The sequence below is a fragment of the Bufo bufo genome, chromosome 3 (genome assembly GCF_905171765.1).
Source record: "Bufo bufo chromosome 3, aBufBuf1.1, whole genome shotgun sequence".
NCBI classification, from domain to species: Eukaryota; Metazoa; Chordata; class Amphibia; order Anura; family Bufonidae; genus Bufo; species Bufo bufo.
In genome coordinates this window covers 155,516,069-155,535,199 of record NC_053391.1, presented here as the reverse complement: position 1 = coordinate 155,535,199, position 19,131 = coordinate 155,516,069, and the positions used below count along the sequence as shown (strand labels likewise).

Genomic DNA, 19,131 nt, shown 5'->3' with positions numbered 1-19,131 from the left:
GTGCTTGTTCACACACAGCAAAATATAACAATGGTCACCTGGAATCCTTGGTGCCAGTTCACACCCGGCTATATGCTCAGCCCCAGACAAGTTCACTGGCAGGCTTTCAGGCGGCCTGCACACCTGAAGTACGGATACCGGCTCACTGTTTCTGCGGTTGGAATGTATCCGCGTGCATACCTGTTTGTAGTCCTCAGCACAGAGTACTTCACAGCTTTTCTGTCAGATGGAGGATAATCCACACCACCTGATAAAGCTGACTTCTTTTTATAAGCCTCCCAAGACCTGGCATGGAACATGGGGAGTAGCCACCGACCCAGCACTTTGGCTACTCCCAGTAAGAGCCGTCCCGGATCGGCTTTACAGCCATACTAAACAGCTGAAGTGATAGACTGCAAAGCAAATAATGACACTTCAGAAAAAAAAGGCTCTTACCTCACCAAGGCTAGAAACCTCAGTGACACGTACCGACCATCAATGATGGCCCCTTGTTCCTTCCTACAGTACATACATTTTCTTTTTTGCAGGATAGAAAAGCGTGCTATGCTACACTAAATATAAACAGTGACAAACTGAGCCAAAAGTATACACTATTGGACTACGTTTGCCCAATTATAATTTATGGGTACATCAAGCCATATGTTTCTATACTTTTTTGTTTCTGTTTACAAACGTACAGCAAAGATGTACGAGATGTGAAAAGTCCCTTAAATTTACAGAAAATAATTCAATTAATATTAGTATTTTTCTTCTTACAGTGGTGATCATCATTTTTATTATCATACTAATAATAACCTGTTTGCAGTTATTCTTAGACAGCCCAATGTTACAGTATCAAATTTTGGCTTCAACTCTGTCAATATTTCCTGGGAAGCAGAAGAAATTGCAGAAAGGGGAGATTTTAGTGTTTGCTATAAGTTATCCTATCGATTTCTGGATAAAGAAAAATGGGTAATGACTGTTTTATTATTATCAGCATTCATTATTATGCATTGATCATTATTAATATTTATATTATTCTTAACATCTTTGCATGGAGAGTTCAGTTATTTTGAAAAGACGTTAGAATCATACAATTGTATGTTATATCTTGCTTTATGATAATGATAATGAACAGGTCACATAACGTGTTATCCTAGCTCTGGGATCAGCAACCACTCCACTCCATCTGCTGTGCAACTATAACTCCCAGCATGTACACTTACACGGCTGTTCTTGTAACTACTATAGAGGTAAAAAGGAGGATTCTGGAAGTTTCAGAACAGCTGGAGTGTCGAAGGTTGCTGATCCCTGTCCAAGGTATTACTGACTTCCTATTAGATCCAGTGTTCCTTATTTAGTGGTTGCAGGGCAGATTTGTATAGGCGGCTACTGTGACACCATAGAAAGAACCCCTATGTTAGTCACCAAACCCCTCAAACCCTGTACCAGTATTTCTCATAGGTTCCCTCATATTTTTTTAAACACAAACATAAGGGCTTCGTGCCCGTGCTGCGGACTGCATATGGCGGTTCCGCAATACATGGGTCACCAGCCATCACGGATGCGGACCCATTCACTTGAAATCCGGAGATGCGGTGCGGAATGGGACGAAAGCACAGAACGGAACCCTATGGAAGCACTATAGATTGCTTCCGTGCGGTTCCGTTCCGTTCTTCCGTTGCACAAAAAGATAGAACTTGTTCTTTTTGTGGAACGGACAGATCGCGGACCCCATTCAAGTGTATGCGGCCTACGGTCGGTGCCCGTGCATTGCGGACCGCAATTTGCGGTCCGCAGCACGGGCAGCACACGTTCGTGTGCAAGAGGCCTAAAGCATACATGAAAATGCTGTGCGTATTTCAGGGGTTAGCAGGCTGTGGACACCTAAAGCTTTAGACGAGGGGTAGGCAATCTCCGACACTCCAGCTGTTGTGAAACTACAACTCCCAGCATGCATACTTTCTCTGCCCTTCTCAGAACTCTCAAATAAATGAATGGAGCATGCTGGGAATTTAATTTTCACAACAGCTGGAGTGCTGAAGGTTACTGAACCCTGAGGGTGAGAGAGATTGACATCTCTTTTTTTTTCTCTTTTGATATGAACCACATAATTTGTCCTCCTGCAATTTCTATTTGTTAGAAAATACATTATTAGGAAAACTGAATATTTAATTTCTTCAGTTATGTAGAGAATAGTGAGTGAAGTGTAAAACTGCCTTCCATATTTATTCATATAAGGCTACATGCACGCGACCGTGCCTTTTTTGCGGTCCGCAAACTGCAGATCCGCAAAAAACGGAAGCTGCCCGTGTGCCTTCTGCAATTTGTGGAACGGGCAGCCCATTGTAGACATGCCTATTCTTGTCCGCAAAATGGACAAGAATAGGACATGCTATATTTGTTTTTGCGGGGCCTCGGAACAGAGCAACGGTTTCGGACAGCACACGGAGTGCTGTCCGCATCTTTTGCGGCCCTATTGAAGTGAATGGGTCTGCACCCAAGCCGCAAAAACTGCGGCTCGGCAGCGGATCCGAAAAACAGTTGTGTGTATGAGGCCTAAAACTAGTTTTTAAATTTAGATAGTGTTTGATGTTAATCATTTCACCATTTTCTTTCTTTCTTTTTTAGCTAGTATTGACAACAAAGTATCACACTCTAAAACTACGCATGCATTCTAGACTGGTGGGGTCAGTATCAAATGCACTTTGTGATTCCCCCGACATAAAATATCAAAGCAAGCCTGCAGAATTTATTTACAATGCCCCACAGGGTAAGTTTAAATTATTTTTTTTACATATGGAATAAAAAGTGTAAAATATGCCTAAGAATGTGCACTGCTCTCCTTTGGTTCATCCAAAGTTCATTACTTTCATGATAATTTAAATTCAAAAATGCAAAAGCAGCATAGCTGTTTAGATGCCATGGGAGAGACCGTTTGGCTGGGTTCACAAGGGCGTTGCGGGAAAATTTGCACTCACGTGAGAAAAATCGCACATGTTTGGTACCCAAACCCGAACTTCTTCACGGAAGTTCGGGCTTGGGATCGGTGTTCTGTAGATTGTATTATTTCCCTTTATAACATGGTTATAAGGGAAAATAATAGCATTCTGAATACAGAATGCATAGTAAACTAGCGCTGGAGGGGTTAAAAAAAAAAATATGTAACTCACCTTAGTCCACTTGATCGCAGCACGGCATCTCCTTCTGTCTCCTTTGCTGAACAGGACCTGTGGTGAGCATTAATTACAGGTAAAGGACCTTTGATGACGTCACTCCGGTCATCACATGATCCATCACCATGGTAAAAGATCATGTGATGGATCATGTGATGACCGGAGTGACGTCATCAAAGGTCCTTGACCTATAATGAATGCTCATCACAGGTCCTGTTCAGTAAAGGAGACAGAAGGAGATGCCGGGCATCGCGATCAAGTGGACTAAGGTGAGTTAAATTATTATTATTATTTTTTTAACCCCTCCAGCGCTGTTTTACTATGCATTCTGTATTCAGAATGCTATTATTTTCCCTTATAACCACGTTATAAGGGGAAATAATAATAATCTGGTCTCCATCCCGATCATCTCCTAGCAACCGTGCGTGAAAATCGCACCGCATCCGCACTTGCTTGCGGATGCTTGCGATTTTCACGCAACCCCATTCATTTCTATGGGGCCTGCGTTACGTGAAAAACGCAGAATATAGAGCATGCTGCGATTTTCACGCAACGCACAAGTGATGCGTGAAAATCATCGCTCATCTGAACATCCCCATTGAAATGAATGGGTCGGGATTCAGTGCGGGTGCAATACGTTCACCTACCGCATTGCACCCGCGCGGAAATCTCGCCCGTGTGAGCGCAGCCTTTAAGGGCTCATGAACACAAATGTATTTTTTTTCTCTGTCAGTTCCATTTTTTTGCAGCCTGTATGCGGAAACATTCACTTTAATGGGACAGGAAAAAAAAATGCCTTTATGTCAGCATGGCCGTTGTGCAAAAAAAAATTAGAACATGTCCTATTATTGTCTGTGTAACAGACAATAATAGGAATATTATATTAGGGGCCAGCTGTTCCGTTCCGCAAAATACAGAATGCACACAGCCGGTATCCATGTTTTGGTGCTGTGCGACAATTTTTATAATGATAGTCTATGGTGTCGCACTGCGACATGCTGCAACAGCAACACAACAGTCGTGAAAAATCCATCCAAAATGGATTTTTCTGTGACTGTCGCATCGCATCGCAGTCGCAGCATGTCACATGTCCCAGTGCAACACTATAGACTATCATTATAAAAATTGTTGCGTGACATTTGAGCGACATCAATGTTGCAATATATTTGTACCCTATGTGACGCGCGACTAATTGTCGTGGGACACATGTCGCCATATAGCTCTGTAAATCAACAGTTACACTTTAAAGGCTCTCACTCACTTTGGCTTTCTTCATACAAAAATAGCATTTTTTGAGTCACAAAAATAGCATTTTTCGAGGCATTTTTCTTGTAAAATTCTTTTTATTAAAGTTTTTTAAAACAAATAAAACAAAAAATACTTTTCCATGATACAGAGAAAATATCAAATATAGGAGTTCAGACTTGATTACAGTCGCATAATAAACTTATATCACCGAAGTGAACAAAAATGATAAGTGAGTTGAATAGTAACATAGAAAAGTCTAACAATAATATAAAGACAAATAACACATCAAAACAATGCAGAAACAGCCCTCAAGACTGAGAGCAATAGTAGGTACTGTTCAACCACTCATCCCATCTATAGTGGTATGTATGAAGTTTGTCCTGGACCCTTGCAATAGTTTGTTCGAATGAACAAGTGTTATTCACAGCCTGCCAGACTTCTTTTATATGGGGAGTGTCCACCGATTTCCAATGTCTCGTTATGACTAGTTTTGCCGCCATAACAATATGTGCGACTATTGACCTGAAATTGTTTGGCAGATCATCGAGTCCCAACAACAACAGAGCCAGCTGGGGAGTTAGGGTAACATGTAGTTTCAATACAGTGTATATGAGAGTTTCCGTAGCCTTCCATAAGGGTTTTATAGCGTCACATTCCCATAGTGTATGCAGGAGCGTCCCTTTATTTTCGAGGCATTTTTGTTGAATTTTCTGACGCTTTTTACAAACAGTATATTGCATAGTTTTTGTACTTTTTTTTGGCAAGCCAAGCATTTTTATACAGTAGACTACTGTATGTACTGTACCACCTTCTAATATCACTTCTTTTGTGCATCTCTATAATAAAAGACACCGCAACAAATGTCAAAAACAATGTTAAAACAGGAGCAGAAAACAATGGATGTCTATGGCAAAGAAAACATCCCCAAAATTTGGTGCATGTAGTTTTAGAGAAGTTATGTGCTCCTAGCCTGAAAAGGAGGGGGGAAGGGGTCATGGCTTACAGTGCTAATATTTTTGCCAAAATTGCACAATTCTGGAGTAAAATTCTATCTAAAACTAAGACAACCAACAGTTGGTATAAAGTTAAACAAAACTTCTTGACCCTACACTAAATTATTATGCAGCCTGAGCCACTGTGATAAATTTAGTGCATGTCGTTTTAAAAATGTGCCATCTATAGGATAAGTAAATTTTTCTCAATCTGTAAAACCAGCATAAAAGCGCTCCAAATACCCTATTAAACATTAAAGATGGCCATCACGGTGAACTTTGCATGTTCGCGATTCGCCGAACATGCGAACAAATAGCGATGTTCGCATGCGCCACATTCTTGTGCATTGCGCCGAACTTTGACCCATGACACATCCATCAGGTGGGACAGGACAGACAATTGAGACGATTTAGCACATGGACACACCCTCACCCTATAACAGAACCTGATCTGGAAGCCATTTTACATTCTGTCTTTTGCCAGTGTAGGGAGAGGTTGCTTTGTGGAGCAGGGACAGACTGTTAGGGACACCAAACGGTAGCTAATAGGGACACAAAAGTCCTTTTAAGGACTGCTATAGGTGTGCTATTGATATGTATGATATATTGAGGGGTGTGATATACTTATAATATACTTTCTAACATAGAAAGTATATTATAGTGAATTTGTATTGTGCCGCAGTTTTGTGCGGTTTTACTGCAATACCGCAGCAATATAGAGGGACAAGCACTATTGGAACAACTATATGCAACGGGTGTGATATACCTGTTGCCTCCCAAAAAACTGATTGAGGGGTGCAATATATCTGCCTCCACAAAATACTGATTGAGGGGTGCTATATACCTGCTTCCACCAAATACTGATTAAGGGGTTTGATATACCTGCTTCCACAAAATAATGATTGAGGCCTGCGATATACCTGCTTCCACAAAATACTGATTGAGGGGTGCGATATACCTGCTTCCACCAAATATTGATTAAGGGGTTCTATATACCTGCTTCCACAAAATACTGATTGAGGGGTGCAATATACCTGCTTCCAGAAAATACTGATTAAGGGGTTTGATAAACCTGCTTCCACAAAATACAGATTGAGGGGTGCGACATACCTGCTTCCACCAAATATTGATTAAGGGGTTCTATATACCTGTTTCCACAAAATACTGATTGAGGGGTGCGATATACCTGCCTTCACAAAATACTGATTAAGGGGCTTGATATACCTGCCTTAACAAAATACTGATTGAGGGGTGCTATATACCTGCCTCCACAAAATACTGATTGAGGGTTGTGATATACCTGCCTTAACAAAATACTGATTGAGGGGTGCTATATACCTGCTTCCACCAAATATTGATTAAGGGGTTCTATATACCTGCTTCCGCAAAATACTGATTAAGGGGTTTGATATTCCTGCTTCCACCAAATACCGATTGAGGGGTGCGATATACCTGCTTCCACTAAATATTGATTAAGGGGTTCTATATACCTGCTTCCGCAAAATATTGATTAAGAGGTTCTATATGCCTGCTTCCACAAAATACAGATTGAGGGGTGCAATATGCCTGCTTCCACAAATACTGCTCTTCTCTAGGGACTTTGGCAAAGGGTAATTTTAAAAATGACCGGCAAAGAAAGAGGTAAGCCTTTCTGCAGGGGTGGTAGGGGTCGGGCAGGTGCACCAGGCCGGAGCCTAAGTGGAAAGTTGGGTAAGGTGCGTGCGGTTACGTTAAAGGACGCAACAGAGTTGGTTGAGTGGCTCACTCAACCTTCCGTTTCTTCAACCTCCTCATCCTCTGTATCTGCACCCTCCTCACTCTCTGCTGTGTGCACCCCCAAAGACACCACCACCACCACTACCATAGCCCCTCCACTCGAGTCAGAGGAATTATTTTTCCATAGATTCCCAGACCTTACTGATGCGCAGCCATTCTTGGCATCGTATGAGGAAGAGAAGGTAGCAACGGGCGCCACCCAGCGGTCTGTCGACAGAACACAGATCAGCCCAAGGAGGGTGGTCCCCACTGTTGCTGCCTTCTCTGTGTGGGCTTTTTTAACATGTCAGCTGCTGACAATAGTGTTGCCATCTGCAGCCTGTGCTGTCAACGCATAAGTCGCGGTAAGCCCAACACTCACATAGGCACGACTGCCTTAAGAAGGCACCTGGCCTCCCATCACTGAGCCCAGTGGGAGCAACACTATCAGAACCCACAAATCCACACTGCCAGCGCTCCCCGTCCTGCCTCTTCTCCTTATCCTCTCTCCTCCCATTTGTCCTCCACTCCACCTTCCGCTGTGCCGTCGTCGCGTTCATCTGGCAGAAGGCAGGCTTCCGTGGCCCAAATGTTCGAGCGTAAAAAGTTGATGATTCCGGATAACCCTCTTGTCCTACTGCTGACCTCTGGCTTCTCGGAACTGCTAGCCCGCCAATCTTCTTCTCCTCCTCCTACTCCATCCTCCGTCTCCTCTTTGGCTGACTCCTCCATTTCCACTGCTACCACCTCTTCCGCTGCACCACCCAAGCTCTCCAGAACCTATTCGACGTGCCAGGTGAGATATATAGCCATGCTGTGCTGCGGCTGTTGGGCCTGGAAGCCAAGAGCCACACCAGTGCACTGCTTTTAGCTCTGCGTTTACAGGCCGATCAGTGGCTAACCCCGCTCAATTTGACAGTTGGTAAAGTGGTGTGCGACAACGGTGCCAATCTGCTGAGCTCGCTGAAACGGGGCAAAATGACACACGTGCAATGCATGGCACACGTCCTGAACTTAGTCATGCAGTGATTCGTTGCCAAATACCCCGGAGTCCTGGACATCTTGCGGCAGGCCATGAAAATCTCTGGCCATTTTAGAAGATCTTACATGGCAATGGCTCACCTTGCTGACGTTCAGCGTCGACACCACCAGCCCGTCAGACGTCTGATTTGTGAAACCCCAACGAGCTGGAACTCCACCTTGCATATGCTTGAAAGGCTGCTCCAGCAGCAATGTGCCATTAATGACTACCTGTACGAAATCTGCAGCAGGACATGTTCTGGGGAGCTTGTTTTTCTTTTTCACCGTGCGACGCTTGCAGACTTCTGCGGCAATTTGATGAGATCACCAAACTGGTCAGACGCAGCCATGGCACCATCAGTGACATCGTACCTTACACATTTTTTCTGGAGCGTGCATTGCGTCGTGTCATTGATCAAGCCGTTGAGGAGCAGGAGCTGGAAGATGAGGAAGTCGCAATGCTGAATGAATTCCCAGGGGGAACTACTCCATCTGAGACAAGTCAGCAGGAGTCTGAAGAGGAGTCAGAGGAGGATGGTGGCTGGGAGGCAGAGGAGGAGCAAGAAGAGCAGGCTTTGAGGGGGACTTTAAATTTTTCGGGGATCCCTGGTGTTGTCCGTGGCTGGGGGGAGGAGACTGAGGACGAGATTCTCCTGGGCGATGAGCAGGAGAAGGGGTGCTCCACCGCTTCCAATTTAGTGCAAATGGGGGCCTTCATGCACCAGTGTTTGAAGAAGGACCCCCGTATAAAAAAAATAAAGGGCAACGACCAGTACTGGGTGGCAACTTACTTAGACCCCCGATGCAAACACAAAATGGCAGACATGTTACCAGCATCACAGAGGGCTGTCAGAATGCAGCATTTCCAGGCCTTGCTGCAAGAAATGCTGTATTCTGCTGTTGCAGGCACTGGCAGAGGAATTTCCACCCACAGAGAAACAGGTGCAGGTGCCAATCCTATCGCGCTGGCAAGAAGAGGGTGGTTTGAAGATGTGTTGGTCACTTCAGATATGAGATTATTCTTGCAGCCAACCCATCGACAGCCACCCTCCGGATCCAGCCTCAGAAAATGCCTAGACCGACAGGTGTCCGACTACATCAGGTTAACTGGCGATGTGGACGCTCTGAGAAGCGAGGAACCCCTTGAATACTGGGTGTGCAGGCTTGACCTGTTGCCAGAGCTGGCACAATTTGCCATCGAGCTCTTGACTTGCCCCTCGTCGAGTGTCCTGTCCGAAAGGACGTTCAGCGCAGCAGGGGGGATCATGACCGATAAGCGCACTCGCCTAACTCACGACAGTGTGCACTACCTCACTTTTCTAAAAATGAATGAGGCATGGATCTCGGAGGAATTCAACACCTGTGACGGCCACGTGTAATTGAATTTCCTCAATCTAGCCCACACATATCCGCCACCACCCAGAACAAAGAATGGTCCTTTTCACTAATCACTTGTTCTTTTCTGTCAGGTGAAGGCATAATTTTTGGGGCCTTTTCTCCACTGACCTACAGTAAAATTGTTATTCAGTGATCGCCTAATGTACCTCCAGCCACAAAATCACTTGTTCTTTTCTGTCAGTTGAATGTCAAATTTTTGGGGCCTGTACTGGCCTATAGTAAAATTGTTATCCAGCAACCGTCTAATATACCTCCAGCCACATAATCACTTGTTCTTTTCTGTCAGGTGAATGCCTAATTTTTGGGGCCTTTACTCCACTGGCCTACAGTAAAATTGTTATCCAGTGACCGTCTAATGTACCTCCAGCAACATCATCACTTGTTCTTTTCTGTCAGGTGAATGCCTAATTTTTGGGGCCTGTACTCCCGTGGCCTAAAATAACATTTTTCTAACCTCGAGCAGGGCACATTTTTGAGAGTTTCCCTTTAAGACGCATAAAAATGGCCCCTGATTAAAATTAATTTTTTGTGGGAATTTTTGCCATTGATCCCCCTCTGGTATGTGACTGTCCATGTTGTGGGACTATTTGTGCACTTCTAGTAAATATTTGGTGGCTGGAAATATGACCTGAAGGTTTTTCAGGTTCACCTGCCATTAAAGTCAATAGGGTCCGCCGCGAACTCACGGTTCGCTAATATTTGATCGCGAACAAGCATTCCCATTCGCGAATCGTCCCGGCCGATGTTCCTCCATCACTATTAAACATATGGAGAGCTGCTGAGCATCTTGAATGTCCTGTAAAACCACATCACTCTCCAAGCAGCCCCTGATGCATATAGCTACTTCCATAAGCATAGCATGGTGAGATATTCACTTTAAAGAAGTTTTCCAGTATACTGTATTAAAATGAAGATAGCTATAGATTCTATGCAGAGTACTTGTGATTGTGAAAAAGTGTTCAGCACTCACACAAGGGGTTGAATTGACAATATTGAATAACAATATAAAAACAACAACAATAAGTCCTAGATCATATACAATATAGGCTACACAATAAAACAATTGAATAACTATATACAGAAGACACAATTGCACACCTTTATGTATTTTCAAGATAACAATATGCAAACTGGGCAATAAACTGTCTGCATCACAGCTTTCATCTCTGAGAGGTCAGTTAGGTAGTCATATCGTACTCTAGTTTATTCTCTGAATAAGTACTGTATGTCCTGATCTCAACCCTATTAAGAGAGTAATCTGTGAGCAATTAAGAACAACAAAGTCAATAAGCTATTAGGTTCCCAACTCACATTCATTCCTATATACAGTAGATCATGTATATTCACAAAGTGATGCATACAATAACTTGTCAGCACATCTCGTGTCTTGCTCACTTCAGCAAACAACATTTATTATGTAGAGGAAGTTGATAAAAGCCACTTGTGATTGTCCATATTGCCTCCTTTTCTGGTTTGATTTGTTTTTCCATCACAATATACACTGCACGTTCCCATGGTTACGACCACCCTGAAATCAATCAGCAGCGGCCGTGCTTGCACACTATAGGAAAAGTACCAGCCTATGTGTGCTCCCACAGTCCCGGCCACCAGAGAGGCCGATGCTTTTCCTACCGTGTGCAGGCACAACCACCGCTGATGGATTGCAGGTGGTCGTAAACATGGAAATGAGTAGTGTATAATGTGACAGAAAAATGAATCGAGGCAATGTGGACAATTACAATATATTAAGTGCCTTGTATTAACTTTTTCTACATGATAAATGCCACTTTCGGAAGTGAAACAACCCCTTTAACTGTGGCTAATTGTTTATAAATGAATATACTCATTACAGTGGTTCCCCCATTAGTTCTGTCAGTCAGTGTCATTGTTAGCTCCATAAACATACATGAATGTAATATCGGCCATACAATGTGGTATACAGTAGGTCCAGTTAGGTTAGGTAGTCATATCGTACTTAGTTTATTCTCAGAATAAGGAATGTATGTCCTGATCACAACCCTATTAGGCTTAGTATTTCTCTCCTCTTTTATAGACTTTCTACAGGAAATACCATGAATTATTACTTTATCAGCGATTGTTTATTATACAGGAGTGGCCTTGTATTACAAAATGCATAACGTAAAGGATTTATACAAACGCTTCGAAATTCCAAACTGTTTACCTCTACCGACAGCTGTAAATCCATTGGAAGTTGATACTTCCCTTTGAATAGCCATTGCTTTGAGTTTGTAAAGTTCTCAGGATATAAAATACATCATCCTATGTTCTGGTATCAGGTGTTGTTTGCATTGAATATATTTCCGCTTCACTCATAAAGATGTGTATTTCTTTTTTTCAGTTTACATCACCAATGTGTCATGTACATTATTCAACATAACCAGTCTGAATTGTTCCTGGACCTTTGGAACAGAAGCCCCTGATGACCTCAACTACTCACTTGCTTTGAGGTATAACATTATATATTTTTTTTTCCTGCCATAAGCAACAAAAAGCACTAACTCTGTACATATTTTTCTCTGCACAGGTTAAACGCTAAATGGTTTTCTTGCCCACACTACTTGAAAGGACAGAAAAATAATGTTGGCTGTTATATGAAAGATGTTTTCTCAGGCTGTACAGACACATCTCTGAATAAGATAAGGATCGGGTTTTTTTGTGGCTCATATAATTTCTCAAAAACATTCAGGCCTGAAGCTGTAGGTGAGATGCACTTGATTCATTTACTTTCCCTAAATACACTACTGGAAAATGAAAAAAGAGCACCTAGAAAACCTAAAGGGGTTATCTAAAACCTATAATGCCCCCCAAAACGCACCTAATACATGGTATACCTAACCTGCTCCCCGGCACCTGCGTTGCTCCTGTGACCCGCATGGCTCCTGCTGCATCTCCCCATCGTGCAGATCAAAACAATGTGAGGCTTATAGATTCCATATACTTTCTATGGATTCGAGCAGGATAAGGCCATGTTCACATGGTGGAAAGATATGTTGGATAAATCCAGTGTTTATTTTGCAGTGGACCTCTCAGCAGAAATCTAAAGCTGACCCTTAGGCCTCCTGCACACAAACATGTGCGCCCCATGGTCATGCTGCGTCCCGCAAAATGCGGGCTGCAATGCATGAACACCGTCCGTGGGGCAGCCGCAGCAGATCGCTGACCCATTCACTTTAACATGTTCTATCTTTTTTCAGAACGGAAGTACGGGACGAAACCCCACGGAAGCACTCTCCGGATTTGCGGACCCATTGAATTGAATGGGTCCACATCCGTGATGCAAAATGCCCACGGAAAGGTGCCCACGTATTGCGGATCCGCAAATGCGGGCCGCAATATGGCAACGGGAAGCACACGTTCGTGTGCAGGAGGGCTTAGACTGGATTCACACGTGACTGATTAGCTAAGGATTTGCCGTTGCGGCTTTTTGTGCGGCATATCTGCAGCGTTGTACAGTACCAGCAGATGAGAATTTCAGAATTCTTCGTGTGCATGCACACATTGGTGCCTTTTTTTTTGCTGCAGATTGGAAGCAGAAATGCTACAGATTTTCTGCTGCAGAATTTTGTGGATTTTGGCATGGAAATAACGTGAACATAGCCTAATATTTAAATGTATCTTCCACCCTCTCCCACCCCACCAAATATTACCTTACTCTAAGCTCCTTTACTGCTATTTTCCCTATGCAACACTGCAAAATGAAACATGAATTCACTGTAATCTCATCTTGATTGTAGAAATACTTACCCCACCAAGAAATATTCAAGTGTTATCTGAAAATGGGAAAATTATTATAAAATGGCTTCCACCCCCAAGTATCGTGATTAGTGGCCTTGAAGAGGGAATGACGTCTACATATGATGATGAGGAAGAGGGTAATTTTCTGTATGAAATAAAATTAATAGAGGACAAGTCAAAGGTAATATTCAGGGTAAGCACATACAACGTATAGCTGACACCCACCGCTGATGCTGCGGGCAGAGGTACCAAGCCATTGCGAGTAGCATGTGGCAGTAGATGACAAAAATTGTCAACCTCATGGGTGTTATTTTATTTTGTATTTCTGTACTGGACGGATCTATCCCTCCATTATAATGGTATGCCATTGTACAGGAACTACCACTCCCCCATGCCTTGCCATAACGGTGCAGTGCAGGGAAAAATAAAAGATCTGAAAACATTTGGCTCAGCAGAATTTCAATAATTATGCCTCATTCACACGCAGTGGCGTACACACAATCCATGGGGCCCGGTGTGAATCTGATCCATGGGGCCCCCTCCTCGTCGCCGCCCCCCAACCCGCCGCTCCCCCCCACAACCTGCCTCCACCCCCCGCCATGCGCGTGCATGTGTATGTAGGTATATACTGTATATATTATATACTGTATATCACTATATACAAGAGGATGATATACGGTATAACATCTTCTTGTATATAGTGATATAGTGGACCACGCTGATGATGTAACCTGGGTATCTCCTGTATATAATTATATATGTACAGCTGGTATAAGTTATACATCTTATATATAGTGATATTGACCATGCTGGTATAACCTGGGTATCTCCTGTAAATAAATATATATGTACAGCTTGTATAAGTTATACATCTTTTTGTATATAGGGATATGGAGCATGCTGGTATAACCTGGGTATCTCCTGTATATAATTATATATGTACAGCTGGTATAAGTTATACATCTTAATATACCAGAAGATGTATAACTTATACCAGGCCAGCTCACATATAATAATATACAGAACATACCAAGGCCAGATAGTAACTAATACCAGCTGGGATGGCTCAGGCTGAGAGCTGCTGAGTCGACCTGCTGAAAGTCAGTGGCAACTGGCAAGGCTGAATGCTGGAGGCTGGCTCGGCTCAGTGTGGGCTCTGGCTGGCTAAATGAGTGCTTTTCCTGGGCCTGGCTCAGGCTGGCAGAAATGTCTGGCAGAGACAGAGAGAGAACGAGGCGAGGTGGGGTGAGTGACTGTAGTATAGAGTCAGACAACTGGGCAAGTGGGCAGTGGCAGACTAGCAGTGGCTCCCACGCTCTTCTGTTTCTAACTTCCTGATGGACCTGCAGCACTGATAACTTTGTGACACCACGTAAGCGCGCAGTGTGATCCGGACATGCTGCCAGGCCCTGTCCCCTACCATTGGTACTAAAAGTGACCATGCCTTAGCCAGACCCGCCGTCCCATCATCCATAACAACAAAAAAGGGGGACTTCTGGCCGTCTGTCCTGGCCTTGCGCCGGACCAGGAGTCTAAAAACCGGACGTCTGGCCTCCCTAAGAGCAGCAGTGGAAGAGAGACTGAGGCCAGCAGCAGCCATTTCAGTTAGATTAGAACCAAAGCTGCAGAGTGGCTGTAATCTGACTAAAATGGCTGCTGCTAGCCTCAGTGAGTCTCTCTGCCACTGCAGAGAGACCTCATATCAGCCAACTCAGCCTCCATCAGACCTCAGATCAGCCCAAAGACCCCCATGAGACCCCCACTCAGCCCCATCAGACCTCACATCAGCCCAAAGACCCCCACTCAGCCCCAATCAGACCTCAGATCAGCCCAAATACCCCCATCACCATCAGACCCCCAGTCAGCCCCCATCATAACTCAGATCATCCCAAAGATCCCCAGTCAGCCCCCATCAGACCTCAGATAAGCCCAAAGACCCCCAGTCAGCCCCAATCAGACCTCAGATCAGCCCAAAGACCCCCATCATCATCAGACCCCCACTCAGTTCCCATCAGACCTCGGATCAGCCCAGAGACCCCCACTCAGCCCCATCAGACCTCAGATCAGACCAAAGACCCCCATCAGACCAGACCCCCAGTCAGCCCCATCAGACCTCAGATCAGCCCAAAGACCCCCATCAGACCCCCACTCAGCCCCCATCAGAATTCAGACCAGCCCAAAGACCCCCACTCAGCCCCCATCAGACCTCAGATCAGACCAAAGACCCCCATCAGACCCCCACTAAGCCCCATCAGACCTCAGATCAGCCCAAAGACCCCCACTCAGCACCCATCAGAATTCAGATCAGCCCAAAGACCCCCAGGTCCCCCAGTCAGCCCCCATCAGACCTCAGATCAGCCCAAAGACCCCCTTCAGAACCCCACTCAATCAGCAGCGGCAGCCCACAGAGTGATCCCCTGACCAGGCCCCAATACTTACCTGTTCTGCGCTGCGGGGCTACTCTTCCTCTTCGGGCCTCCGGCAGAAGTCTCTCTCCTCTCTCTGTCTTCCCAGCTGGCGCTGCACTGTCACCTGACAGCGTGCAGCGTCAGGTCATAGTGCGCGCACTACATCCGGACGGTGTACGCGCTCAGAACAGTGAAGCGCCGGCCGGGGAGGGGAGGGTAAGTATATTAAAGGGGCAGGCGACGGGCCGCGTGGAAGCGAGGAGCACTGGGCGGCGGGCCCCGGGCCCTACCATACAGCACTACTGCAGGGCGGGGCCAGGGGTCCACAGGCAGCCGAGTCCCCTGGAGTGCCGGGCCCGGTCGCAACTGCGACCCCTGTATGTATGCCAGTGTTCACATGTCAGTGTTTTGGTCAGTGATTTCCATCAGTTATTTTGAGCCAAAACCAGGTGTGACACATAACAAGTGCAGATCTTTACCTTAGACCTTATGTTTGTGGAGGCTACAATCCAGGTTTTGGCTCAAAATCACTGATGGCAATCACTGACCAAAACATTGATGTGTTAATAAAGGCATAATGAACATGTACAAAGGGGCAAATCATATTTCACAGCACGGTATCTACGGTGAGATCTTATACATGGATGAATATAAAGAAGGCATTGCTAAAAAGTTTATAATTTTTTCCATATTACAGCAATATTACACTGAAAAAGAAGAACAAATATTTACTGATCTGGTAAAGAACAAAAAATGTTATGTGCAAATAAGGGCTCGGCACAGGCAGGAATTCTGCAAATTATGGGGAGAATGGAGTGTACCAGTATTTATAAGTAAAGGTATGATACATTGTATACAAAAAGTTACCATTTCAAAAGTTTTCAGAATGTCAAAGTAGAGAACATACTAAATTACCACTTATACTGTCCTTCGAAACGGATTACTTGAAACTTGGCATGCATATTCCATAATATGATGTTCACATGTCATTGGATATAAATCTTAGAAAACTACAGAGCAAATCTACCAATAAATGTGAAGATTAGTGTTGGTTGAGCAGCAAAGTGCTCGGGTGCTCAAATAGAACACCTCGAGATGCTCGGGTGCTCTACAGAGCACCCGAGCACAATGGAAGTCAATGGGAGAATTAAACCAGGCACCCCCTGCTTTGAAGAGGGAGGGGTGTCTGGTTCATAGTAAAAGGTCAGAAATTGATGGAAACACCACTGAAATGGTTCTGGAAAAGCATGAGGAGGGTGTCTGGATGCATCTTGGACTCTCAGGTCACTGCTGGGAACAATGTTGTCCGAGTAGTATGCCACTTTTATAGACTGACAATAATATGCACCAAACTGAAGATAAAATAGATTTTCGAGGAAAAATTGTTAGGAAACATTCTGGTGGTGGTAAGGTTGCTAGTGTTCATGCCCCGGCTCATTTTGGTATGGCACAGGTTGCAAACTACTATTCTATTGTCATCCGCACTTTCCTCAAAAAAGCGTCATACTGCGGAACACCTACAAGGTGCAAAGGGTTGCTACTTGGAACAGTCGCGGGCCTGTTTGGTGTGGCCCGCCTTGTGTCCCTTTTGCTACCCCACTGACTCTTCTAGCCTGTTCCGGTGCAGCAAATCCCTCCCCCTCTGTACTGCTGTCCTCGCTCGGCTTGCCACCTTTCCAGGTTGGGTCAGTGACTTCATCGTCCAGCACCTCCTCTTTCACTTCCTCACTCTGGTCATCCTCCTGACTTGCTTACCTAGCAACAACCTCGGGTATTGACAGCTGTGTCTCATCCTCATCATGAACCTCTTGAGACACTAACTGCAGTTGACTTATTGGCAACTGTGTCTCATCATCATCATCCACCTTGTTAAACACTAATTGCCGTTCCCCACCGTCATCTTCTTCTGACTGTGGATGCTCTAGAGTTTGGGAATCAGGGCACAAGATCTCCTCATGTCCCTCTTCAAGCAGTCTTGGCGAGAAGCCCAAATTAAGGAATGGCGATGAAAACATGGAATATCCGAGTGTGGGATTACCTGTTTGCCTAGACTCTCCATGGTGGGTCGAAGGAGTATCAGGGTGAGGATTCTGTTGACCAGACTCTTGGCTACTGAGACTGGACTTTGTGGAAGACAGGGTGGTGCTTAACCGACTGGAAGCATTATCTGTTGCAATCCAGCTGCCCACCTGGTCACACTGGTCCGACTTCAAGAGTGGTGTTCTGCGCCGCCCTGCAAACTGGGAAATGAAGCTAGGTATCGTGGATGAGTGTGTTTCTTGTGCTCTGGCAGCAGGAACAGTTTCACCACGCCCAGGGCCATGGCTTCTGCTATGCACCATCAGCATCACGGCCACTGCCCCGTGCCTTACTGCTCGCCTTCTTCATATTAAATGTTATATATGATTGAAAGTCTGTCACACGTACAGTAGCGTAGGATTTGTAAGTGTATGCGCAAACACGTGGAAAAGTCACACAGGAGATATCCCGCAGATAATGTCAATGCTATCACCAGCAGCTAATAAAACATTACAGGGAATGTCACAGGTATTTGGGATGAGAAAACGTTATACAGGAAAGGTACCACCGATACTGTCACTGTCCGCAGTGTCTACACAAAAAAGTACACTGTATGGATGTAGTAGAGTTAACACTCATGATTTATGAGACGTGTTATTTAAACTAAATGAGTTAAGCAAACCCCTTCAATTGCTTTTCAATGGCTTTTGTCTCAAGATAATCAGCATCACGGCCACTTCCCCGTCCCTTACTGCTCGCCTATTATTAAATGGTATATATGCTTACAAGTATGTCACATGTATAGTAGCGCAGCTTTTGTAAGTATATGTGCAAATAAAGTACACAGAATGTCAGATATATTTAGGATGTGCACATGTTAAACAGGAGTTACAGTATAGCGCAAGTAATGTCACTATCACCACCGCCTAATAAAAAATTACACTGAATGAATGTCACTGATATTTCGGATGCGCTAACGTTATACTGGAGATGTAGCGCAGGTAATGTCGCTGCCACCAGCAACAAAAAAATTTGACTGAATGTTACTGATATTTCGGATACGCAAACGTTATACAGGAGATTTAGCGCAGGTAATGTAACTGTCCGCAGCAGACACCGTGTACGGAAAAAGTACACTGGATGTTACAGATATTTTTAGGCTGCGCATACGTTAGACAGGAGATGTAGCGCAGATAATGTCGCTGTCTGTAGCAGCCAAACAATTGCAAGCTATTTAAAACAGGTTGCGCTAAAAATATATATTGCTGCCAGATACAAATATAGTCCTTAAAAGGACTTTTGGGTCTCTACAAGTATAAAAGCTAAAATATTCCTATTTCACTCCCTACACTATCTCTCCCTTCTGCTCTCCCTGACTAA

General features: G+C 44.5%; 1 protein-coding gene across 5 annotated transcripts in view; it reads left to right on the top strand.

Annotated features, from left to right (window-relative positions):
• LOC120994857 (interleukin-5 receptor subunit alpha-like) overlaps window positions 1-19,131 on the top strand; it is an 87,506-nt gene that overhangs the window by 47,000 nt on the left and 21,375 nt on the right. For 3 of the 5 annotated variants that reach the window (XR_005777485.1, XM_040423708.1, XM_040423709.1), the window contains exons 3-8: window positions 806-951; window positions 2,611-2,752; window positions 11,928-12,036; window positions 12,114-12,289; window positions 13,324-13,517; window positions 16,430-16,571. Coding sequence is in view for 4 of the 5 variants with exons in the window: in XM_040423708.1 (XP_040279642.1) it covers window positions 806-951; window positions 2,611-2,752; window positions 11,928-12,036; window positions 12,114-12,289; window positions 13,324-13,517; window positions 16,430-16,571 (909 nt within the window). In the remaining variant the exon portion in view is untranslated. The remainder of the gene's footprint in view (window positions 1-805; window positions 952-2,610; window positions 2,753-11,927; window positions 12,037-12,113; window positions 12,290-13,323; window positions 13,518-16,429; window positions 16,572-19,131) is intronic. The other 2 variants (XM_040423710.1, XM_040423711.1) reach the window with 2 other exon arrangements.